Here is a 22,639-nt window from a genome sequence, read left to right on the forward strand (position 1 = left end):
TTGACAGGACCAAGCAGTGTAAATGTGATCACTGTCTGGCCCTGTCAATCAAAGTGCAGAGAGAGCAGAGCCTGTAGGTGTAATGGTAACGCCCCTGTTGCTCCTAGAGGCTCATTTGCATATGCTAAAACTTTTTTTTTCTCAGCAATGCGGGTACATGTGAACATGGGACCAACACGGATGCCTTCAGCTGCCAAGCGCTCATGTAACAGGTCAGCCAGTGTCATAGGTACAAATCTGCTGACAGATGGAACTCACCATTTGTAGTAAATATTAGTTGCATACAGTCGGTGCTCACATTCTATTTATGAACCTGGAAGCTCAGGATGAGCAGCTCTGTATGTCCTTCTGCCATGAATGCATTGATTACATTAGACCAGAGGTGACTGCCTCGTTGACACCTCTCGGCTCCAGTACGATGATGGCCATAGGTGTGACACTGGGGAAATGTCTGTACATTCCCTTCCTAACATGGGAACACGGTCTCTGTGCCAAATCCTAACACCTTCACTGCTCTGAAGGCTGTTTGTTCAGAGTAACGAACAGGGAATCAAATTTTTGCCCTGGGGGCAGATTAGTCGAAGTCCTCAATGTCAACATGACAGTCTGGTGAGAGGTGGGGGGCAGGGAGCACATAACTCCATTGAAGCCCTCTGATGCCTCTGAGATAACAAACTACGGCTCGCCAGTCTCTGTGGAATTAGGGAATCGTGGTATACTGTGGCTGGCAGGGCATGCTGGCATTCCTAGTCCTCCCCGTTCCAGTGCTACATCATGCTTTGCATTCCAAAGGATGTGCTGAGGTTATGCCACTGCTCACCACCAGGGGGCAGACAAGCACTCTGCAGAGAAATTCCCAGTGACCTCTGTCTCCAGGGACATGGTTCCCGACTGAACCATAGATGTGTGCTGCATGTAGTAGCATCAGATGGGAAATTCACACAATATAGTATTCATGTACTGTGATTGTGTAGATGTAGCCTTCATTGTACAGAAAACTGACAATTGCAGTTACAGGGAAGTAGTACTGTGCGTAGGTGGATGCTGGGAGTCATAGAAGACATGTTTATTCATATATGCAAAGAGCACAATGATAGCTGCGGTACAGAGTGGGGGCATATTAGGGCATACTGACATTGTAGATTGTCTTCTGCACTGGTCTTCCAGTTATGTCCATGCGTTAGATGATGGCCTCCATGTAATGCTCCATTTTCCCTGCAGATGGGGCCGGACATCCTCTTTACATATGTCCTATTAGGACGGACGGACATGACGGAAGGGTTATGGAAGCTGGATCTGCACCTATTGATTGCCATGTGAGCTTCTTCTTATGCAATTGTATTTTTGGCTTGGAAAAAAGTCTCGTACACCCTAAACGTATCCATTGGGTTCCATTAACTGATCGAGACCAAAATAATGTGTGTTTGGGCTCTGTCTGACAGTATACATCAACATACCGCCAAAAATCTGGTGTAGGATAACTTGATAGGTGATGCTGTTTCATAGGATGGGGGCATCTTTCTAATGTGTATGTCTGGAGTGTTTACCGTCATATACAATACACAGAGTCCATCTGCGTGAGAAAGGAGAACTTCCCGGAATCTGTGCAGATGCAGATCTACCAAATATTGCAGTTATATCGGCGAGGAACGACCAGAAGAAATTCTGCGGTTGCAATAACTAAGTAAATCAAGAAGAAAATCAAAGTTGTCCTTCAGATCAGTAGGGGGCGCCAGTAATCATAGTGTAAACATAGACCTACTACATCTAATATGCCTCACTATTCCTGAACCTGCTTCTGTCTCGCTCACACAACTGCTGTGGCCGTTGAGATATCACATTGTTCAATAAGCAGAATGCAGGCTGTCATACGCGTCATCTGTATTATGTCGATAGCCTGGCAGGGCAATGGCTGCCATAGTCTGTTCGCCGTCTTTCCTCTCTCTCCGTTTCTACCGAGCCGTGCGGACTGGCCCCTTGCTTGATGTTAGTGCTGAGCACTCTGAGCCAATCAGGTATCGTCCCACTGCTGCTCTCTCCTCCCTCTCACAGCATACAGTCTCAGAGCGAAAGAGAAACTGCAGCTTCATCCCCCTCCTCCCCCTTCTATATGTACCACATTACTGCATACAGATTTTTGGGGACGAATGAGACTTCAGAACATTTAAGGAGATAGAAAAGGGAACTATAGGCTTAAAAATACCGCTTTCATGTAATAAGGTATAGTCTTCTAGTTCTATGCAGGTTTCAAGCAGTTCCCCTTGCACTGTATCTCCACAGCAGAGTTCCCTTTTGGCCTCATTACCAGGGAACTGGGCTCATTTGTCTTTTAACAGTCAGATTGATTTGACCTGTACGGAAGTGAAGCAGCGTCATGAAATTCTTTTGAAACGCACAATCCCATAATCTGAGGGAAATAGGATGAGGACGTAGGAGAGCTATTTAATCTGCCTGTTGTGTCCTGCTGCGCCGTCCGTCTGGGTGAGCGCTATCAAGCCTCCCACCTCTGTCTCTGCCTGCTTTCCTGTTTGTGCTATTACTGTGCTCTGAAGAGGAGTTTCAGATAGGCCAGGCAGCTTGATAGTTGACACGATGGCACAGGTTGCAATTAAACAGAGGCCGAGCGGCCCGGGGAAGAGGCTGCCGGAATAATGAGCACTTCAGTGCCCCGCACAAAAGCCGCTCAGTACCTCCAGAGCCTTCCAACCACTTAAAAGTCAACTATTTTAGGTCCGCCGCTCAGCATGTTACACTAATAAGCTCCATGCCGGCCGCGCTTTACAGGTATATATAATGACTTCAAAGGCTTTGCGCTCTGGGAGGGGACGCAGGCCTCACCTGAATATCACAAGTTATTAAACGGTCTGGTTTCCACTGCTTGTTCGGTCACTGCGTCTCCGAGACCTCGGTCATTCCAAGTGATTTGATCGAATGATTGCTTTTTTAAGCTTGATGATTCAGTCCATGAGAAAAGTTATTAAAGAGCAGCTCCAACTCTGCGTCCATGATGCTCTGCTAGAGTCACAACATTCAGATATCTCCTAGCCTCAAAAAGTTCTTGGTTTGATTGGTAGCTAGAACCAGGACCTTGTCAGGTAGGACATCATCTTTTGTGCCAGTTCAAGGAGCCACAGTTTCAACACCAGCAGGCAGAAACGTTGTGGGGCCAGCAGTTGGACCTCATCGGGCATTATCTTTGTGTCTCTGATCTCCATCATGGATTAACTTCCCCCCCCCCCCCCCCCCAGTTGAAATCCATCTGGCACTCCAGGTGGCCCTATGCCATTGAGCATTTTCGGGTACCGCACCAGAGGGTCTCAGGTTAGACAACATCTGCCACTTTTTGATGCCACAGCAGAGGGCCTAGGTTAGATACCATCTGACACATCAGAGGCCACAAGTTAAAACACCACACCATCCCATGATGTGCCGCAAGTTCAACTTCATTGGCATTATTTTTGGGTCACAGGTTGGGACTCCTTCAAGCATTATCTTTTATCCCATTAGATGGAATACATCTGTCATTTTTTGCTGCCACATCAGGGGGTCACTGGTTAGACACCATCATATATTTCTTTTGGTGCCACAGGCTGGAACTTATCGAGCCTTATCTTTGTTCCACCTATCAGGCATTATTTTGTGGGACAGGTAGGGCTTCATTGGGCATTTTCTTTGTGGCACTAGGAGGGCTCCATTAGGCATTTTATTTGTGCCACAGGGAGGGCTCCATTAGGCATCTTCTTTGTGGCACAGGGAGGGCTCCATTAGGCATCTTCTTTGTGGCACAGGGAGGTCTCCATTAGGCATCTTCTTTGTGGCACAGGGAGGGCTCCATTAGGCATCTTCTTTGTGGCACAGGGAGGGCTCCATTGGGCATTTTCTTTGTGGCACAGTGGGGGCTCTATCTACATATTTACTACACCAGTGGGCCATAGGTTGGACAGCATCATGCAATACCTTTGTCCCACTGGCTGGAATCCATCAGGCATTATCCTTGCCCAAGAGCCTCAAACTGGACGCTCGCTGTGAATGTCTTGGTGGCAGACCCCAATAGTCGAAGGTTTTACCGTATCTTGTGTCTTCCTTCCAGATATTCGCAGGTAATGACTGCTTTCTCTCATTTGTCAGTCTAACATATCTCCTGTGGTGACCTGGCTGCACAGTGGTCGTCAGTCTGAAAAGTAGCCTGTGACAGTGATAGGACGCAGGGCACGTAGACACCTTCTAGACCAGGGGTGCACAACGTTTTCTGGTTGGGGGCCACATTGCCAGACTGAACCAATGACGAGGGCCGAAATTAAAATTTAAAGGTATATTAACAACTGAAATATTGTACTTATGGCATATTGAACACACATTATATACCATTAATGTCTAGTTACACTTCCAGGACTCCCATCTAATGGGAGAAATACATGAAAAATATATGTGAGCAGCCACAAGACATAGGCATACATGTCTGTTACCAGATGGTTGGGGGCCGCACAGAATGGTATCAAGGGCCGCATGTGGCCCCCGGGCCGCAGGTTGTGCACCCCTGTTCTAGACTGTCTGCATTCCTCCGAACTAGACAGGACTTGCTTGGACCACAGAAAACCTCAACTGCGCTCGGTCAGAGGATTACATTTTGTGTAGTACATACCCCAGTATCATAGACCTCAGCTATACACACTGTGTATCTTATATATTCATATTGTGCTATGCGGCAATTACTGCAAAGCAAGAGCGTGCACCCTGTACCATGGATATCCATGATCCTCGTACAGGACGCTAAGTACCCGGGACTGAACAGGAACGCCTGAAGCTTCCTCCCCATACAGATCTCCTGCCCCCAGCTCTGTTAATTATTACTAATCATTGAAGCCCTGTGTGAACCGTCTACTTCCTATAAAGATGAATCATTCCGATGTCTCCTTTAATTTTCAGTGATGTAGTGATTCATATCATGCTGCAATATTATAGGTGTTCTGAAACTACAACCCCCAGTATGTCCCAACAGTCTGCACTGTCATAACGGCAAGGAGTCCCCCCCCCCCCCCCTTCCGCGATCTGTTATCACTTTTAGGAATACATTATGAAATTGCTGTTCAAGCAAGTTGTCTACTCTATAAGTATAGAGAACCATCCAATAAAGAATAGACGTCTGAACTTCTTCAGGGCGAATTCCTTGTGCCTATGAACAGGTAAGGGGAGGAACAGAGGATCTGACTACAACCTGTTCCATCCTCCTCTCCCCCAGATGTGTCAGCAGAGGACATGAAAACCATGCATAGTAGTAAAGAATGGTAAACCGCACTACCAGTCCCACCGTGGGGTAAATCATACCAGCAATTCAGGTACTCCGTATTCAGGTCCAAACAGTGGCACCCGCGGAAGGAGATCCCGGCTTAGGGGTCCCTTCAGATAACAAAATAGTAGAAATATCCGCAGCACTTTTCAATTTGTGCAAAGGTTCCGTTTTTTTAATTCATCAGCAGCATACAATGCGACGTTTCGACTTAACCAAGTCTATATCAAGCAATCGATTGTTCGCATTGTATGCTGCTGATGAAATAAAAAAACGGAATCTTTGCACAAATTGAAGAGTGCTGCGGATATTTCTCTTACTATGCATAGTCAACTGGAAGGGGATCGGTCATTAGGAGACTCACTGTTACATCGGGCATAATGTCTTGTAGGACTAGCTCACCTGAATGTAATAATGCCTTTCACTTAGACATCCGTTGCTTAATTCTGGAGAAAAAATACTTTTAATCTATATGCAAATGAGCAGTTAAGTGCACCAAGGGCGGGTCCAAGTCACTCTGTGCACCCTAGCTTCTCCACCCTCTTCCTCTCTGTGTTTTCACAGGGTCGGCTTTAGCCTGCATAGTCCTCTCGCCTGGCCATGTCAGTCAGTGAGAGGGAGGGGCAGGAGGAGCAAGGGTCCCACGGGGCACTTACCTGCTTGCATATGGATTAAAAGTACTTTTTTGATGAAGCAAAAGTGAAAGGTATTGTTACATTTAACCGAGATAGCCCTACAATATATTGGCAGTCATTTCCGTAAATTCATATTTTTAATACAGTACTGGCCGGTCTTTATAAATGACCCTCGTTGTGCCAGGTTTCTCAGTGAATTTCCCGGTGACAGATACCCTTTAAAGCCTTGGCTACACAGTGACACATCGTAAAATTGCTACTCAGATTAGATGGGTTTTCGAGTAGGTATGTTATATTCTTGCTGTCGGTGAATGGAAACATCCCATCCTGACCATGCCCTGCTAATGCAGGTGCAACGTCTCGTTATAAGAGAGGACTCGGAGACTTTGTAGCGCAAGCAGAGATCTTGAAAATGGAGACATGGACTAGATCGGACACAGTCGCAGCATCCCTTTATGATACATCTTGAAGTGAGAGCTCAGTGTCCTGTGGCGGGAGGTAAAGGGCCCATCCTTTGCATTGTCCTATAAAAGACCATTCTCTGCCTCTTTCTTCCGGCGATTTCCTCACCCACGGGAATCAGACAGTTTGGTTTTGGAAACTCCCCAAATCTAATAAAACCCAAGATCAGGGCCATTCCTTTAAGCAGCTACAAATGCACTTAATTATCTGAAAGTGGATTTACTGTAAACTCTTCATAAAACTGAGAAGGAAGCTTACATCATACGACTCCGTAATTTAGGATGTTAAATGTGTAAAAAGGGGAAAAAAATGAGGTGCCAGCCCCAGCCGACAGCACAGCCGGGATTACACAGTGATTTATGAGGACTAGGGAAGGGCAGGATTAATCATAGGCTGATAACGTCCCGCGGATTCGCCATCGCACACACCTGGAATTCTTCCAGTCCTGGCTCCTGAACTTGTACCCTTCACCCAAAGAAAACCGGGGGGACAAGCAAGGTCTGACGTTTTTAGTATGAAGGTGATACTATCATCACATAATACCGCTATATAGTGCCCAAATAATAACCATGGCAGTGCTTTGTTTTGTTTTCCTCCTTCCACCCCTAGAATTAATAAAAGTTAAAGAGGTTTTCCGGGAGTAGAATCCTCAGGATAGATTATCAATGTCTGATTGGTGGGGGTCCTACTCCTGCATCCCCACCGATCAGTTTAAAGAGGCCACAGCGATCTTCTTAGGCTAGTGACGTCACGCTCATCATCACTTGGCCTGTGTGCAGCTCAGTCCCACTCAGGTGGAAGGGTCTAAGCTGCAATACCAAGTACAGCCACTATACAGTGGCCGGCGCTGTACTTGGTTTGCTGTGAGGAGGCCGCAGCGCTCAGCTGATCGGTGGTGGTGCTGTGTGTTGGGTACCCACAAATCCATGATCTACAGCCATCCTGGGTTCTTCCTGGGCCTCCTGGTATATTAAAGAAATTCTAAAATTCTGTGGTGTATACAGATTTAAAGTGGTATTCCAGTTACATTGTTACCCTCTATCCACAGGATAGGAGACAACTATTAGATCGCTGCCCCCCTGAAATGAACAGAGCAGCTGATCCATTCATTTCTATGGGAGTTCCGGAGATAGCCGAGTACAGCACTATAAAGTCACTTTATAGGATGGGGATACCCCTTTACAGGGGCGATCCCTTCATTGATGTAAAAAATAAAGTGTGAACCATGGATCTGGAGATCTCCACATTCATTGCTCCAATTGGTCTGCTAGAATCTCTTTGGGCTGACAGTTCAAGGGATGTGTCCTTTCTCCTGCAGCTCTCTGCCTGTCACAGTTCAGGGGATGTGTCCTTACTGCTGCAGCTCTCTCCCTATCACAGTTCAAGGGATGTGTCCTTTCTCCTGCAGCTCTCTGCCTGTCACAGTTCAGGGGATGTGTCCTTTCTCCTGCAGCTCTCTCCCTTTCACAGCTCAGGGGATGTGTCCTTTTTGCTGCAGCTCTCTCCCTGTCACAGTTCAGGGGATGTGTCCTTTCTCCTGCAGCTCTCTCCCTATCACAGTTCAGAGGATGTGTCCTTACTGCTGCAGCTCTCTCCCTATCACAGTTCAGGGGATGTGTCCTTTCTCCTGCCTGCAGCTCTCTCCCTATCACAGTTCAGGGGATGTGTCCTTACTGCTGCAGCTGTCTCCCTATCACAGTTCAGGGCATGTGTTCTTACTGCTGCAGCTCTCTGCCTGTCATAGCTCAGGGGATGTGTCCTTTCTCCTGAAGCTCTCTCCCTATCACAGTTCAGAGGATGTGTCCTTACTGCTGCAGCTCTCTCCTGATCACAGCTCAGGGGATGTGTCCTTACTGCTGCAGCTCTCTCCTGATCACAGCTCAGGGGATGTGTCCTTACTGCTGCAGCTGTCTCCCTATCACAGTTCAGGGGATGTGTCCTTACTGCTGCAGCTGTCTCCCTATCACAGTTCAGGGGATGTGTCCTTACTGCTGCAGCTCTCTCCCGATCACAGTTCAGGGGATGTGTCCTTACTGCTGCAGCTGTCTCCCTATCACAGTTCAGGGGATGTGTTCTTACTGCTGCAGCTCTCTCCCGATCACAGTTCAGGGGATGTGTCCTTACTGCTGCAGCTGTCTCCCTATCACAGTTCAGGGGATGTGTACTTACTGCTGCAGCTCTCTGCCTGTCATAGCTCAGGGGATGTGTCCTTTTTGCTGGTTTAAAAAATGCAGAATATTTTTCACAGGACAACCCCATTAAGCTGCCGATACGCTCTAGATAGATGTTTGGCTGTCATTGCATCCCATACAACAATGATGATTGATCCGTGTCTCAGAAATGGAATTGACAGCATTTGTCACTGTGGTCCGGCTGCCTAAACACCCATGATCCCCCCCTCAGCAACCTTATTCATTATTAGTAAATCACTTGATGTAATGGCATCCTGTCCTGTTGCAGAGCAGCGACTGTATGTCAGGCGGCGGACATGTCGGCATCATCAGCCCGTGACTAGTATGCGTACCTGTAGGCGGTTTTCCCTGCGCGCGGTTTCATGCCCATCCCCGGTGTTTAGCTCACATGCCATTGTGTAATTGCAGCGTTCTTCAGATGTCATTCAGCTAAAGTATTCATTTAGTCCCCTGCACTCCGGGGTTAGTGTCGGGTTTCTGGCGGAGCTGCTCTTCTATTCATCTGGCCAGGCGGACCTCCCATGCAGCCCGCCAATATCAACCGTGCCCTCGAAAGAGGTTTAACCCCCACAATGTAAAGCATTGTGGAAAATGAGAGCTGCGATTGTTAAATGCGCAACGTAATCTCTCCGGGGATGCGCGAGGACGTTCTGTCCCACTGGCTCCATATAAAGGGAAACCTATGTACAATGCCGCACGCCTCATCAGATTTGCACTAATCCATCTTTCGCCTTTTTTTCATTTTTTTTCATATATTTTTCATTTTTTTTACACCATTGTTTAGGGAAAGGTTTTCAGGGAGTAAACAACATCTGTATTAATTGCTGGTAATCTGTTAATGAGGCATTGCTTCTTCAATCTTCTGTTTTAAAGTACATGACAACCTCTTTCTAACAAAGCTAGAACCAGCCCCGTACCTCCCATGAATCCTGAGATCTCCCCATTCAGTGTTCCAGTTGTTCTGCTAGATTTGTATCAAGCTGGCAGCGCAGGGGCCGTGTCCTTGGAACTGAGCATGTGCGTCCATCTCAGTGAGCAGGACAGAGAAATTAGAAAAAGAGCAAACAGCAGGTGGCGCTGTACAGATAGATTTCAGTGAATAACTCAGTGGCTATACTACATTTTTAATTATATGCAATTACAAAAGTATTCAGATACAGGTGCTGGTTTGAAAAATGTTGAGTATTTTTTGTCGGACAACCGCCTTTACAGAATCCCCTGTGTATTGAGGAAGTGAAGCAAAGTGGACTTGTGAACTTAAAGGGGTTGTCCAGGATTAGAAAAAAATGGCTGATTTCTTTTGAAGATTGCACCACACCTGTCGATGGTTGTGTCTGGTATTGCAGGTAAGTTCTAGTAAAATGAATGGGACTGACCTGCAATACCACACACAGCCTGCAGCTAGGTGTGGCGCTGTTTTTAGACTAAAGCAGCTCCAAAAAAGCTAATTTTGCATAATAGAAAGATAGAGAGTTAATGGAGGGGTTGGGTGCACGTGTGCGGCTCTCTGTTCACTTCTATGGGGGTTAGCCCAGAAAGCATGCTCGGCTGTTCTTGTGACTCCCATAGATGGGAACAGAGTGAGCCGTGCACATGTGTGGCCACCTCATCCATGTGGCAGCCAGCGGGCATCTCACTAGGCAGAATAATCATCTAGGGACCCCCATTATGGAATTAAGTGACGGACTCTGGGACCCACGTTAGATATTTTTGGCTTATTCTTTGGATATGTCATGTACGTCCCTGATAAGAGAAACATGACATGGCTGCTTTCTTCCAGACATAGCGTTACTTACACCTGTCAATGGGTTATGTCTGGTATTGCGGATCTGCTCTATTGAAGTGAATGGGACTGACCTGCAGTACCACACACAACCTGCAGACAATTGTGGCGCTGTCTTTGGAGGAAAGCAGCCACCTTTATCAAATTCTAGGCAACCCCTTGATGGCTACCTCAGTTCTTTTATCACTATGTCATCAGATCTACCACAGGGGGCTTTGGAGGAAACTCCTACTCTATTTGAGCTGGTGCAGATCCAACGAGTATCTCCCAAGAAAGAGAACCATCTCACCAGCACCACCTATTGGAAGTGGCCTCCTATAAGTCGAGATCCAACTTTCCAACAAGCCTTGGCATTTGAGAAGGGAATATAGTCAAGCCAGATATCCATTGCTTGCCCCTCATCAGTACGGAGTAGGATTTAGGTTGGTTCATCACCTCTGAAAGCTGGTAGACCAAAAGCAACCAGCAGAATTATGATAATGGAAATATTCGCCTCATCAGTTTCGGACTGGCCCACCAGAGTACCAGAGAATCCTCCGGTGGGCCCAAGCTCTGACGATAATGGACCCCTAATAAAATTGGGCCTCAAGGTCCTGTATGCACCGAGGATGGGCCCTCAGAATCATTTCTTCCGGTGCGCCCAAGGGACTTCAGTCCGATGCTGCCCCTCATGGTTGCCAACCCAAAAATTCCTACATTTTTCTGATAAAGGCTTCAGTGGTCCAGATATACATTAGTCGGAACGAATTGTTGCTACATCCTCACCCTGTCCACGTCATTTCACAATGTTCACACCCTCTACTGGTTTTTCGGGAGCCCTGGGGTCAATTATACAGCATTCAGAGGTAGATGGTTGAATGGAACAAACATTTTTCCAAAGCAGAGTCGTCCATCATAAGGAGCGTTGTGGATCTTGGATGATCTTGCGCTCAGAAATTATGATGTAATCTCAGTAGCAGAGGTTTCCAGTAAATCTGTATGGCAGGACCCTCCTGACCTTGACCACCAAAACAAACACAGGTCTATAGACCGAGGTGAAGTAACCATAGGTTTCCACCCTAACTTGTACCAGTGTGGAATCGGGCACCCACACTGTATTGGACCCCAAGAGGTTGATGCCAACATATGGATTCACAAAGGTGAATACTCCGCCATGGCATGACGGCATCAGGTCTTTTCAGAAAGCTCGTTCCTATTTCAGGGTTTCCGATAATTCATCATTAGTCGCCAAACAGAAGGGAAGCCGGGATGTCCCGTTTTCCATGTCGAACGTAATCTGGCTCCGGCCAATATTTGTCTGTCTGCAGGAAGATAGGGCGAGGTCGGTTTTATATTTAGCTTCGCCTTCGACTTGTACAAGGGATTTCTAAGAACGTGCCCACAGGCGTTTTATTTATATTGTCAGCATGAGAGTGCATGAGCTAAGAAATTCTACCTAAGGATAAGATCTATAGAAAGTGCCTACACAAACATCCAGTGTTACCCCAATGTCGTGCCTGCTCACACGAGATCAAGTTCTTAAAGGAAACATGCCACTACAACAAACCCCACAACATGGCAGGACGCTATTCTGATGATAGTAAAGGTGGGTGAAAATCCTGAAATCCTGCAGTTTTCACTCCGAGCACTGAACCTCATAGTAGGCTGATACTTCCTGTTCTGTAGAGATCACTTCTCAGCAGTCATCTCATTGTCATACCACTGTGACGAACCTAACACCATGGCGGGACCTCATTCTGTTGACTGTAATTTCCTCTGCTAAACAGCCCTCTCTCCTAAAGTGCCAAACAAGGTGGATGAAAATCCTGAAATCCTGCAGTTTTCACTCCGAGCACTGAACCGCATAAATCACTTCTCAGCAGTCATCTCATTATCATTACAGGCGGAATTACAGTGACAGATATGACCTGTATATAGATGACACTGGATCCACCATTCACAATAGGTGATGGACACAGCTCACCTCCTCCCCCTCCCAGCACAGTGACCTCTACGCAGGTCACTGAGCATTCCCACAACACTCGAATAGAAGTCAACAAGTCCTGTCCAGTCTGCAGGTTCCTGGCGTCCATGTGGCTGCTGTAAAGCATTCCTCTCAGTGCTGTTAGCAGCAGCTTTAGCAAGATGGCCACCCCCATAATCATGTACAGAAAATGGAATAAAAAAATCAACAATCTGAAAATAAAACAGTTGTCGGTATCTGGTTTAAATGAGTAAAAAAATCTAGCTGGCACTTTCCCTTCAGAGAAGCATTCAGCAAACGAGACATTTTTTATTAAAATTAGGCAAAATGTCTTTTTTTATTTTTATTTTTTTTTTATTTTGAGGAATGTGGGTACAAAAATTGGAAAAATAATTTTACTGTCTGTATAATCTCAATCTTTAGCAATAAAAAATGTGCCCAATAATTTTAGGAGGTGGGGAACCTTTGTTTTATCATAGTGTCAGCAGGACTGGTTGAAGTATTGGGGCTTGTTTGGCCCCGTGTGTCCATTGTGGAGTATATACCTTAGTATACAGTATGTACTGACACAAAGTCACGTGATCAGTTTCCACTCTTTGTTTTTAGTAAATGTGGTGCCCTGTTAGTTAATGAAGGACGGGGAGAGAGCTGTGGAGATCCTGCCAGTCCTCTCTCTGTCTCATGCTTTATGTCAGTGAACGAAAAGTCTCCCAGAATCTGAAGGAAAGTGATCATTCCATGAATTAGTTGAATTACGGAAGTCATAAAGGGCGTCCTTGGGTTTTATTCTCTTCTTAAAGTGTTGCCATCTGAAAGGGGTTATCCCATGAATCATTTTCATACCAGAAGACCGGCCGTTAATAGCTGCTGTAAATTAAATGAGTCTTTCTAATCTTATCATTTTTTTTTTTGCTTACAACATCTATTCTGCTGGGGGCTTTCACTGGGCCCCATCAGTCTCCTTCACCCTCTGGCAGCTGACAAAATAGTAAACCTGCCCCCTATACTATGCTGCTCTTGAGGAGGACAGCATAGTATAGTGAGAGAGATGAGACGTATGGCCCCCTATGACTGACAGGTGTCATTCCTATGTGTAACATGAAAGAAACCTGCACGTCATAGGCAGGGAAGGGCAGGACCATGAGTCTCTTCTCTCTGCTCTTCGCCCTATAGAAATTAACGGGTCTGTCACTACACTATGCCGCCCTCCGGGTGGGCCGTATAGTAGAGGTGACAGATTCTCTTTAATTTCCCTGCTGAAGGAGTCGTCTCAGCTATACTGCCATGCTACCGCAGAGGCTCTGGTCCTCCTGTGGGGGGAGTGACTGAGCGTGCATGCTTTGCTAAAAATGCATAAAATGCAATTCCGAGAATAGATAGAAGGGATAATCAAATACTGCACCCCGTGCAGGCTAAATTAAAAACATTTTCCTCCTTTACTACTGCCACATGGTTTTCCACCCAGCTTTTCTAGGTCCCTGAAGGGCACATAAGCCCAGTTATGCACCAAAGGATGCACACAACTCCCATGGTTTGCAGCACAGACCATCATATCCTGGTAATAAAGTTAAAAGAAGACAATAAAGAATAACAAATAAATAAAGAATAATTAATAAATAAAAATAATAAATAAAGAATAATAAGTAAATAAAGAATAATAAGTAAATAAGAATAAACCCCAGGGAATTGCTAATCCCTCATATACTGTAAGTGGCAAAGACAAAGCCCATCAGCCTAGACTTCCGTGCCCAGCATCACAACCCAGTGACCCACAGGGTCCAGGAATGCGGCGACCAAGATTTAAAGCTGCACTTCCGATAAATGCCAGCCAGCTAGCAAATGTGCTGAAAACCGCGGCCTGCCAGGTTCCTGCTATAATGTACACAAGGCCGGCTTAGACAAACAGAAGAAAACCCATAAGAATTGCAGGAATTCCACCAGAGAGACACCCATTCATTTAGTGCAGCTGTGACCGTCCTGCCAGACCAGCGCTGAGGTAAGCTGGTGCCACGCACTGAACCCCTGATTGGTATTTGTTTTGAGTCTTGTGTTGCACTTGGCTTTCGCTTAGCAGAGCCCATTATTCTGGGAGAGAAAATTACCTTTATCTCATTGTGAGAGGCCTGATTGTTTCCTCCCTCACTGTGCTATGTCAAGAGCGTCCAAACAAATGTGTCTGCCGGCTCCGTGACCATTAACACCAGCGCCACATCGCCGCCAGATATATGATACCGCGAGGGCAGCGCACCCTGTGTGACACAGCAGAATCGGAAAGTCAAATCCTCAGTAGATGGGAAAAGTCCTTGAGACGAACTCTTGTTGGAAATACTGCTCAGTGATATCCGCTTCTGGAAAAGCTGAGTGACCACCAGTATGGCCACTGCTACTGAGATTGCCTAGTCCGGATAGAAAGCTGCGATGCTTCCCGCTATATAGGCATACATCGCCCATAGGCTGCCATTGTAGAAAAAGTATACGCCTATTCACTTTAAGGAATTGTGTGTAGTCTGCTGGGATATACCCGCCCCATGGAGGTTCCCCAGAACCCCGTATACGCTGAGCACTTTACCTGGCGTTTATGTCAAGCGTAGGTTTCAGATGTGATCACATAATGACTTCATGCCATATGTGATGTGCTGTCAGTCCTCCATGATAATAGTTTGGTGGTTTACTTCTGTCATTTGCAGCTGCGGGAGTTGTCAGTCAACCTTTCACTGGCGGTAAAAGTCAGGTGTCTATTGGATGATTTTTTATTATGTTAAAGAGGTTGTCCCACAAAAAATATTCTACAGTTTTCAAATTGGCATCTGTAGGTCAATACTTTTGTAATTGCATCTAATTAAAAATGTAGTATAGCCACTGAGTTATTCACTGAAATCTATCTGTACAGCGCCACCTGCTGTTAGTTCTTTTTTCTAATTTCTCTGTCCTGCTCATGGAGACGGAAACACATGCTCCGTTCCATCCTTCAACTGCAGCAGATAGGACACGCTCCCTGAGAAAGGACACGCTCCCTGAGAAAGGACACGCTCCCTGAGAAAGGACACGCTCCCTGAGAAAGGACACGCTCCCTGAGAAAGGACACTCCCCCTGAGAAAGGACACTCCCCCTGAGAAAGGACACTCCCCCTGAGAAAGGACACTCCCCCTGAGAAAGGACACTCCCCCTGAGAAAGGACACGCTCCCCTGAGATGACAGCTTAAAATAAATCTAGCATAACAGTTAGAGCAATGAATGTGGAGATCTCTGGATCCATGTGAGGTACAGGGCTGGTTCTAGCTTTGTTAGAAAGAGATTGTCATGTACTATATGATATCATGGGATAACTCCTTTAAATTATTTAGGTATACGCTTATGTTTTCTTCTCTATCTGATGATGATGTCAGTAAAGCGCTGCAGAATGTCAGCGCTATATAAGTGGGTAGAATAAATTAATCCAGTGTCCTATTGTAAGAGAGCAATGCACTGTGCAAGCGCCAGTATTTTAGTCTCATGTCTCAGCCGCCATTATGCTGAATAACGTTGCAGTTTGTAGTTTTTGAATCCCGTCATGTTTCTTCTGTGGTCACGTCCCAATCTAAATTCTGCTGTTTTCTTATTGCCATAGAGCCTAGTCTGCAGAGTAAGCAGTCTCTGCTATAGCGTGCCTGTGTCTATTCTGGTGCTTTATATTGTTCCTTTTTGCTGTTTTTTTTAGCCTCCCTGCTTATATAATGTTGTGTATTTCATAGGCACAAGACCTGAATGTGATTGAAGAGGTCATCCGAATGATGCTGGAGATCATAAACTCCTGCCTGAGCAATTCCCTCCACCACAACCCCAACTTGGTGTACGCCCTGCTATACAAGCGAGAGCTCTTCGAACAATTTCGGAGTCACCCGTGTTTCCAGGATATTATGCAGAATATAGACATGGTAAGTGCAGTGATGTGGCGGTGTTATTTCAGCCACCCATAGTTGACCCATAATCATACATGGAACCATGCGTAAGCAGCAGCAGGTACTGCGAATATTCACCACAGAAAGTCGCTAAAGTTTCATTCTCATGGGAAAGTCAGGAGACCCTCATGTCAGCCAAAAACGTTTGGTTTGGACGACATAAGCGCTAGAAGTTATTTTGGAAAAGAATATGCAGAGATATCTCGTTGAGAAAGTGAACCCTCTCGATGGTGCCATCTCCTAGAAGAGGCTTCCTCTGCGTCAGTGTCCGACTTTTTAACAAGCCTTAGGGCCCTTTCACACTTGCGTTATTGTCTTCCGGCATAGAGTTCCGTCGTCGGGGCTCTATGCCGGAAGAATCCTGATCAGTTTTATCCTAATGCATTCTGAATGGAGAGAAATCCGTTCAGGATGCATCAGGATGTCTTCAGTTCCGGAATGGAACGTTTTTTGCCCGGAGAAAATACCGCAGCATGCTGCGCTTTTTGCTCCGGCCAAAAATCCTGAACACTTGCCGCAAGGCCGGATCCGGAATGAATGCCCATTGAAAGGCATTGATCCGGATCCGGCCTTAAGCTAAACGTCGTTTCGGCGCATTGCCGGATCCGACGTTTAGCTTTTTCAGAGTGGTTACCATGGCTGCCAAGACGCTAAAGTCCTGGCAGCCATGGTAAAGTGTAGTGGGGAGCGGGGGAGCAGTATACTTACCGTCCTTGCGGCTACCCGGGCGCTCCAGAGTGACGTCAGGGCGCCCCAGGCGCATGGATCACGTGATCGCATGGCACGTCATCCATGCGCATGGGGCGCTCTGACGTCATTCTGGAGCGCCCCGGGAGCCGCACGGACTGTAAGTATACTGCTCCCCACTACTACTATGGCAACCAGGACTTTAATAGTGTCCCGGCTGCCATAGTAACACTGAACGCATTTTGAAGACGGATACGTGTTCAAATGCTTTCAGTTCACTTGCGTTTTTCCGGATCCGGCGTGTAATTCCAGCAAGTGGAGTACACGCCGGATCCGGACAACGCAAGTGTGAAAGAGGCCTTAGAATATGGGCAGGGGCTTGGCTATTTTCCCTTGTCGTGTTCCAAGGCTTTCTAATAAGATGGACATTGACTCATAGGGAGCTCCTTCCCATAGGTGGCACTAGCGAGACGGTGCTCCTTTTTCTGGGAGATGCCACTTTGCATATTATTTTCCCATGGAGCATTGCCACTAACTCTCCATACCCGGCTGGTCTCCACAAGGACAGCTTGTACCTCCCCTGTAGAAATTTGGAAATTGCCCCCTGGAGGTAGGTGATGAAGTCCACATATTTAATAGTAAATCCGCTTTTTCTTGCCGCTATTTTAATTTTTTTGCATAAAATCTGCATGTTTTCTAGTTTGTTTGTTTTTTTTGTTTTTTTTCATCCACATTTACCGTAGGGCAGATTGTTGCAGATTATTGGAATTCATATTGAAATCCAAGAAAAATCTGCACATGACGAGCTCTAATCCAGGACAGAATTGATGCGAGAGCCATGATCCTCGCACCTTCATGCCCTTGGCCTGCTCCTCTTCATAGCTTGACCTCAGCAACTACCATGTCATTTATGTGCAGATTGTAGTTTTTTGTTTTTTTTTAAAGGGCATCTGTCAGCAGTTCTGTACCTATGACACTGGCTGACCGGTTACATGTGCGCTTGACAGCTGAAGGCATCTGTGTTGGTCCCATGGTCATATATGTCCGCATTACTGAGAAAAATGATGTTTTAATATATGCAAATGAGACTCTAGGAGCAACGGGGGCGTTACCATTACACCTAGAGACTCCGCTCTCTCTGAAAACGCTGTACCCTCTGCACTTTGATTGACAGGGCCAAGCAAGCATGATCACGTTTACACTGCCTGTCCCTGTCAATCAAAGTGGAGAGGGTTTGGCCATTGCAGAAAGAGCTGAGCCTCTAAGAGTAATGGTAAGCATATAATAAAATGTCAGTTTTCTCAGCAATCCGGACACATATGAACATGGGACCAACACAGATGCCTTCAGCTGCCAGGAGCACATGTAACAGGTCAGCCAGTGTCATAGGGACAAACCTGCTGACAGATGGGCTTTAAGGGTAATACAAAAAATTGTGCAAGAGATGGGATGAGACGCCATACCCTGAACTGGTACACAGAAGACCTGCAAGGAACACCGCCATATGCAGCACGTCTTAGTCCATGGAAAGAAGCATTTGGATAGTGATTATACACATATATGGGTTATTCCTGTGCCTTATTGGAAACCTTCTTGGCAGAGTCACCGTATACCTTTGCCAGTAGCTGCCTAAACCCAGCGGCCCTCCTGTCAGAGGCACTGCCCGCACCACAGGCAGATGTTTCCTATACTCAGCGGTTCTTGGCTTGTCATTGGTTACTTGGAATTTCTTCTCAGAACTAGAAAAATAGATTTTTCAGCCCTGTATTATATAGACATCTGTACTGCGGAGGGGATCAAAACCAGGCAGAAGTGGTTTGGTGACGAGTTCTGCAACGCGTACCCATGGCTTTTGGGGTCATTACAGAAAATGTACTTTACTATAGTGAAAAAATGAATAAAAGCTATATAAAGTCTCCACATAGGTCAATGATGTGCAGGAGGCCACGGAATACACAGAAGGGGGGTTACACATAAATGAGGAGGTTCTTATTGAGATCTCAGCTGGATGAAGCTTCTCGGCTCTGGTTTTTGTGTTCGCCACCAAACCAAATACGTGCAGACGGCCATGTGAAGGTGTCCTCCTCGTGCGAGCCTTGGTGGCTGCCCGACGTCTCCTCTTTGAATGGATCTGTTAGGGGTCCGTCTGACGAGCAAGCGGCAGGAAGATGGAGGATAGCCCATCTATTCATTGTGATCTTGTCTTGCTTTCAGGCTTTTCCACAATCTCTTCCTGTTTTTGTTTTTCTCCTTGAGAGGAAATGGTCTTCAGTCTTTTCCATCTGATTATAGTGACAGATATAAAGAGTTCCAGATATGAACCGTAATATAATGGCGCATTGAGTCCTGCCTGGTATCGTCAAAGTTTGTCAAGGGATGCCGAGTCCATGCAGGTATCTGCACGGTATACAAGGATGGGGGAACCGTGCACTATAATATCCATGTGTCCTGATGGGTCTTATTCACAGGGAGTTTGAAACCTAGTTGAGGAGTTTGTGAGTCTTGAGTGGCAAAAAATTGCAACCATGGTGTCTAAGGTGTTTGCGACATCTGAAGAAGCCCCACGGTCAGTCCCTCAAACCCCTCACTCGCAATCGCAGGTTGCTGAGGGGTCACTATGGCAGTGGAGACCTCTGGGTTTGCCATCTGTTAGGGTCTAATAGGCTGCTTGTCGGTGTAAAACAGAGATATTGCAGTATAGTATTTCAGTGATCGTTGTGTCCCCTATTGGTACTAAAAAAAAAATTGAAAAAGGGTAATAAAATGTTAAATATATATTTAAAAAAAAGAAAACGCAAAAAATTGCCTTTTCCCCTACACATTCCTTTATTATGTAAAAAAAATATATAAAAAATAAGTGTGTGTTTGTGTGTATATATATATATATATATATATTGTATATATAATTGGTATCACTGAATCCATAATGACTTGAACTTGAGAATTATTATTTAATGGCGTAAAAAGTAAATTAAAAAACAATGCCACACTTTGCTGTTTTTTTATTAGTCCTTTCTCCCGAAATCTGTAATAAAAAGGAACAAAGTTGTTTGGTGCCAACAAAAGTTATGGCTCGAATAATACGGTGACACACAAAAACATTTTTTTTTAAAGTTTTTCTATTGTGCAAAAGTAGTAAAACATTGGGCGCTCGTACCGGCTAGCCAAATAAAGAAAATGTGTCATTTATAATGCATAATGAACGCTGTAAAAACAACAACAACCCCCCCCGCCCCAAACAAACACAAAAAAAAACAAAGCCTAAAGATTGCAAAATTACTGGGCTTTTTCCATGTAAAAAAAAAGTTTTCTTATGGATTGTACATACCCTGAAAAGGTGACATTAAAAATACAACTTGCCCTGCAGAAAAAAACAGCCCTCATACGGCTTAGGCTACTTTTACACTCGCTTTTTGTGCGGATCCGTTCAGATAATACAACCGTCTGCATCCGTCATGAACAGATCCGTTTGTATTATCTTTAACATAGCCAAGACGAATCCATCTTGAACACCATTGAAAGTCAATGGAGGACGGATCCGTTTTCGATTGTGTAGGAGAAAACGGATCCGTCCCCATTGACTTGCATTGTGTGCCATGACGGATCCGTTTGGCTCAGTTTCGTCAGACGGACACCAAAACGCTCCAAGTCCGTCTCCAAAGCGGAATGGAGACTGAACTGATGCTTTCTGAGCGGATCCTTTTCCATTCAGAATGCATTCGAATGCAAACGGATCCGTTTTGGACCGCTTGTGAGAGCCCTGAACGGATCTCACAAACGGAAAGCCAAAACGCCAGCGTGAAAGTAGCCTTAGTCGCACGGAAAAAATAAAAACTTATGGCTCTCGCAATGTGAGGATGAGAAAATGAAAAAATGTAATTCGTCCTCCAAGAGCAGCCATCAGCAGGATCCAACCCTAATAAATGAGGCAACCTGCCTTGCAGGGTTGATCTTGGCGAAAAAAAATTATACCGGACCTGTGCAGCATTCCTGAGAAAAACACTCTTTATGCAAATGAGGCATCGGTGCACTGTGGGGCGTGGCCAGCACTGAAAAGCTGAGGTGTCCAAGAGGCCAGGCCCCGCCCCGGGTGCACTGAAGTCTACATTTACATAAAGAAGAAAAGTCTTTTTTGTCAGGAACTCCACAACCGATTTTCACAAAACAGGTATCCTTTTAATGGGCAGGATCTACCCTACCAGGCAGCATGTCTAGTTTAATAGTGTTGATCCTGCTGAGATATGCTGTTCGAGGGGTTAAAGGGCATGTCCAGCTTTGAGAACCATTTTCCAGTTATAGTAAGACATCTTCTGCAGAGCTTGATAGACCACCCTAGTCCCTTAATTCTACTGATGTTTTGGGGTCTTCACTGATAAATATTAAGCAGGGACCCACATACGCCATACCGAACAGTGGACTCAGTAGGTCGGCCCCATTGTTATTTTTATTATGGGGCCTACTCTCTGTCATTTATGGTCAAAGATGGCAGCACTGTGATTGGGGATTAAGTTTTTATGATATTTTTACATTTTGGTTCATATCCTTCGCACTTATGTTGTGTAAAGCAGAAGACATGAAACCCATTGCATTCATCCCCAACAGAAAATCAATGAAATCTCCCGGAATTTAGCTCCAAACCACAGCAGACGCATGAATCTGGGAAATGTTTCAGTAACCTTTTCATGTTGAGTTCTGCGGAGACCACAGTTGAGGATGTATCCGTAGTATCCCTGTCTCTGCCGTGTTCACTTTTCATGGAGCGGGGGGGTCGGGGGGTGCAGAGGAAACCCTGCCTGTCTGGAGAATGTCTTGGTTCTTCGTTGAAATGCAACACTCTGCCCATGACCTGACAGCAGCAGATCTGATGACATCCCATTGCAGGCCGAGCTGCCATGCAAAATGTCACTTCTAAAGCAAATCCTAAACTGTACAAGGTGAGCGATTCCAGGGTCTGAGCCCCTCGGGTAGGACGCTCCATTAGCTCATGTTTCAGGAGTTGTCAAAATATTCAGTCGTCTACTGGTGGGAGTCCGGTTGCTGGCACCCCCGCCAGTCTTCAGAATCAAGGGGCTGCAGCGCTAATGTCTTAGAGCACTCTCTGCACGTAGACGCTTGCGGAGACCCCCATTGCTAGAATGAGGAGAAGCACTCGGGTAGCACACTCTCTCTCCTTGCTGCACATAGACGCTCTTGGCCATCACTTGCTGAGACCTCCACCGCTAGAATGAGGAGAAGCACTCAGGTAGCACACTCTCTCTCTCTTTGCTGCACATAGACGCTCTTGGCCATCACTTGCTGAGACCCCCATTGCTAGAATGAGGAGAAGCACTCGGGTAGCACACACTCTCTCTCCTTGCTGCACATAGACGCTCTTGGCCATCACTTTCTGAGACCCCCATTGCTAGAATGAGGAGAGAAGCACTCAGGTAGCACACACTCTCTCCTTGCTGCACATAGACGCTCTTGGCCATCACTTGCTGAGACCCCCACTGCTAGAATGAGGAGAGAAGCACTCACGTAGCACACACTCTCTCCTTGCTGCACATAGACACTCTTGGCCATCACTTGCTGAGACCCCCATTGCTAGAATGAGGAGAGAAGCACTCACGTACCACACTCTCTCTCCTTGCTGCACATAGACGCTCTTGGCCATCACTTGCTGAGACCCCCACCGCTCGAATGAGGAGAGAAG

General features: G+C 46.0%; 1 protein-coding gene across 1 annotated transcript in view; it reads left to right on the top strand.

The window, feature by feature from the left end:
- DYM (dymeclin) overlaps positions 1-22,639 on the top strand; it is a 272,964-nt gene that overhangs the window by 196,837 nt on the left and 53,488 nt on the right. Inside the window, exon 15 of the mRNA XM_040421110.1 lies at positions 16,054-16,236. Coding sequence (XP_040277044.1) covers positions 16,054-16,236 — 183 coding nt within the window. The remainder of the gene's footprint in view (positions 1-16,053; positions 16,237-22,639) is intronic.

Source organism: Bufo bufo, chromosome 2 (assembly GCF_905171765.1).
Source record: "Bufo bufo chromosome 2, aBufBuf1.1, whole genome shotgun sequence".
Classification (NCBI taxonomy): Eukaryota; Metazoa; Chordata; class Amphibia; order Anura; family Bufonidae; genus Bufo; species Bufo bufo.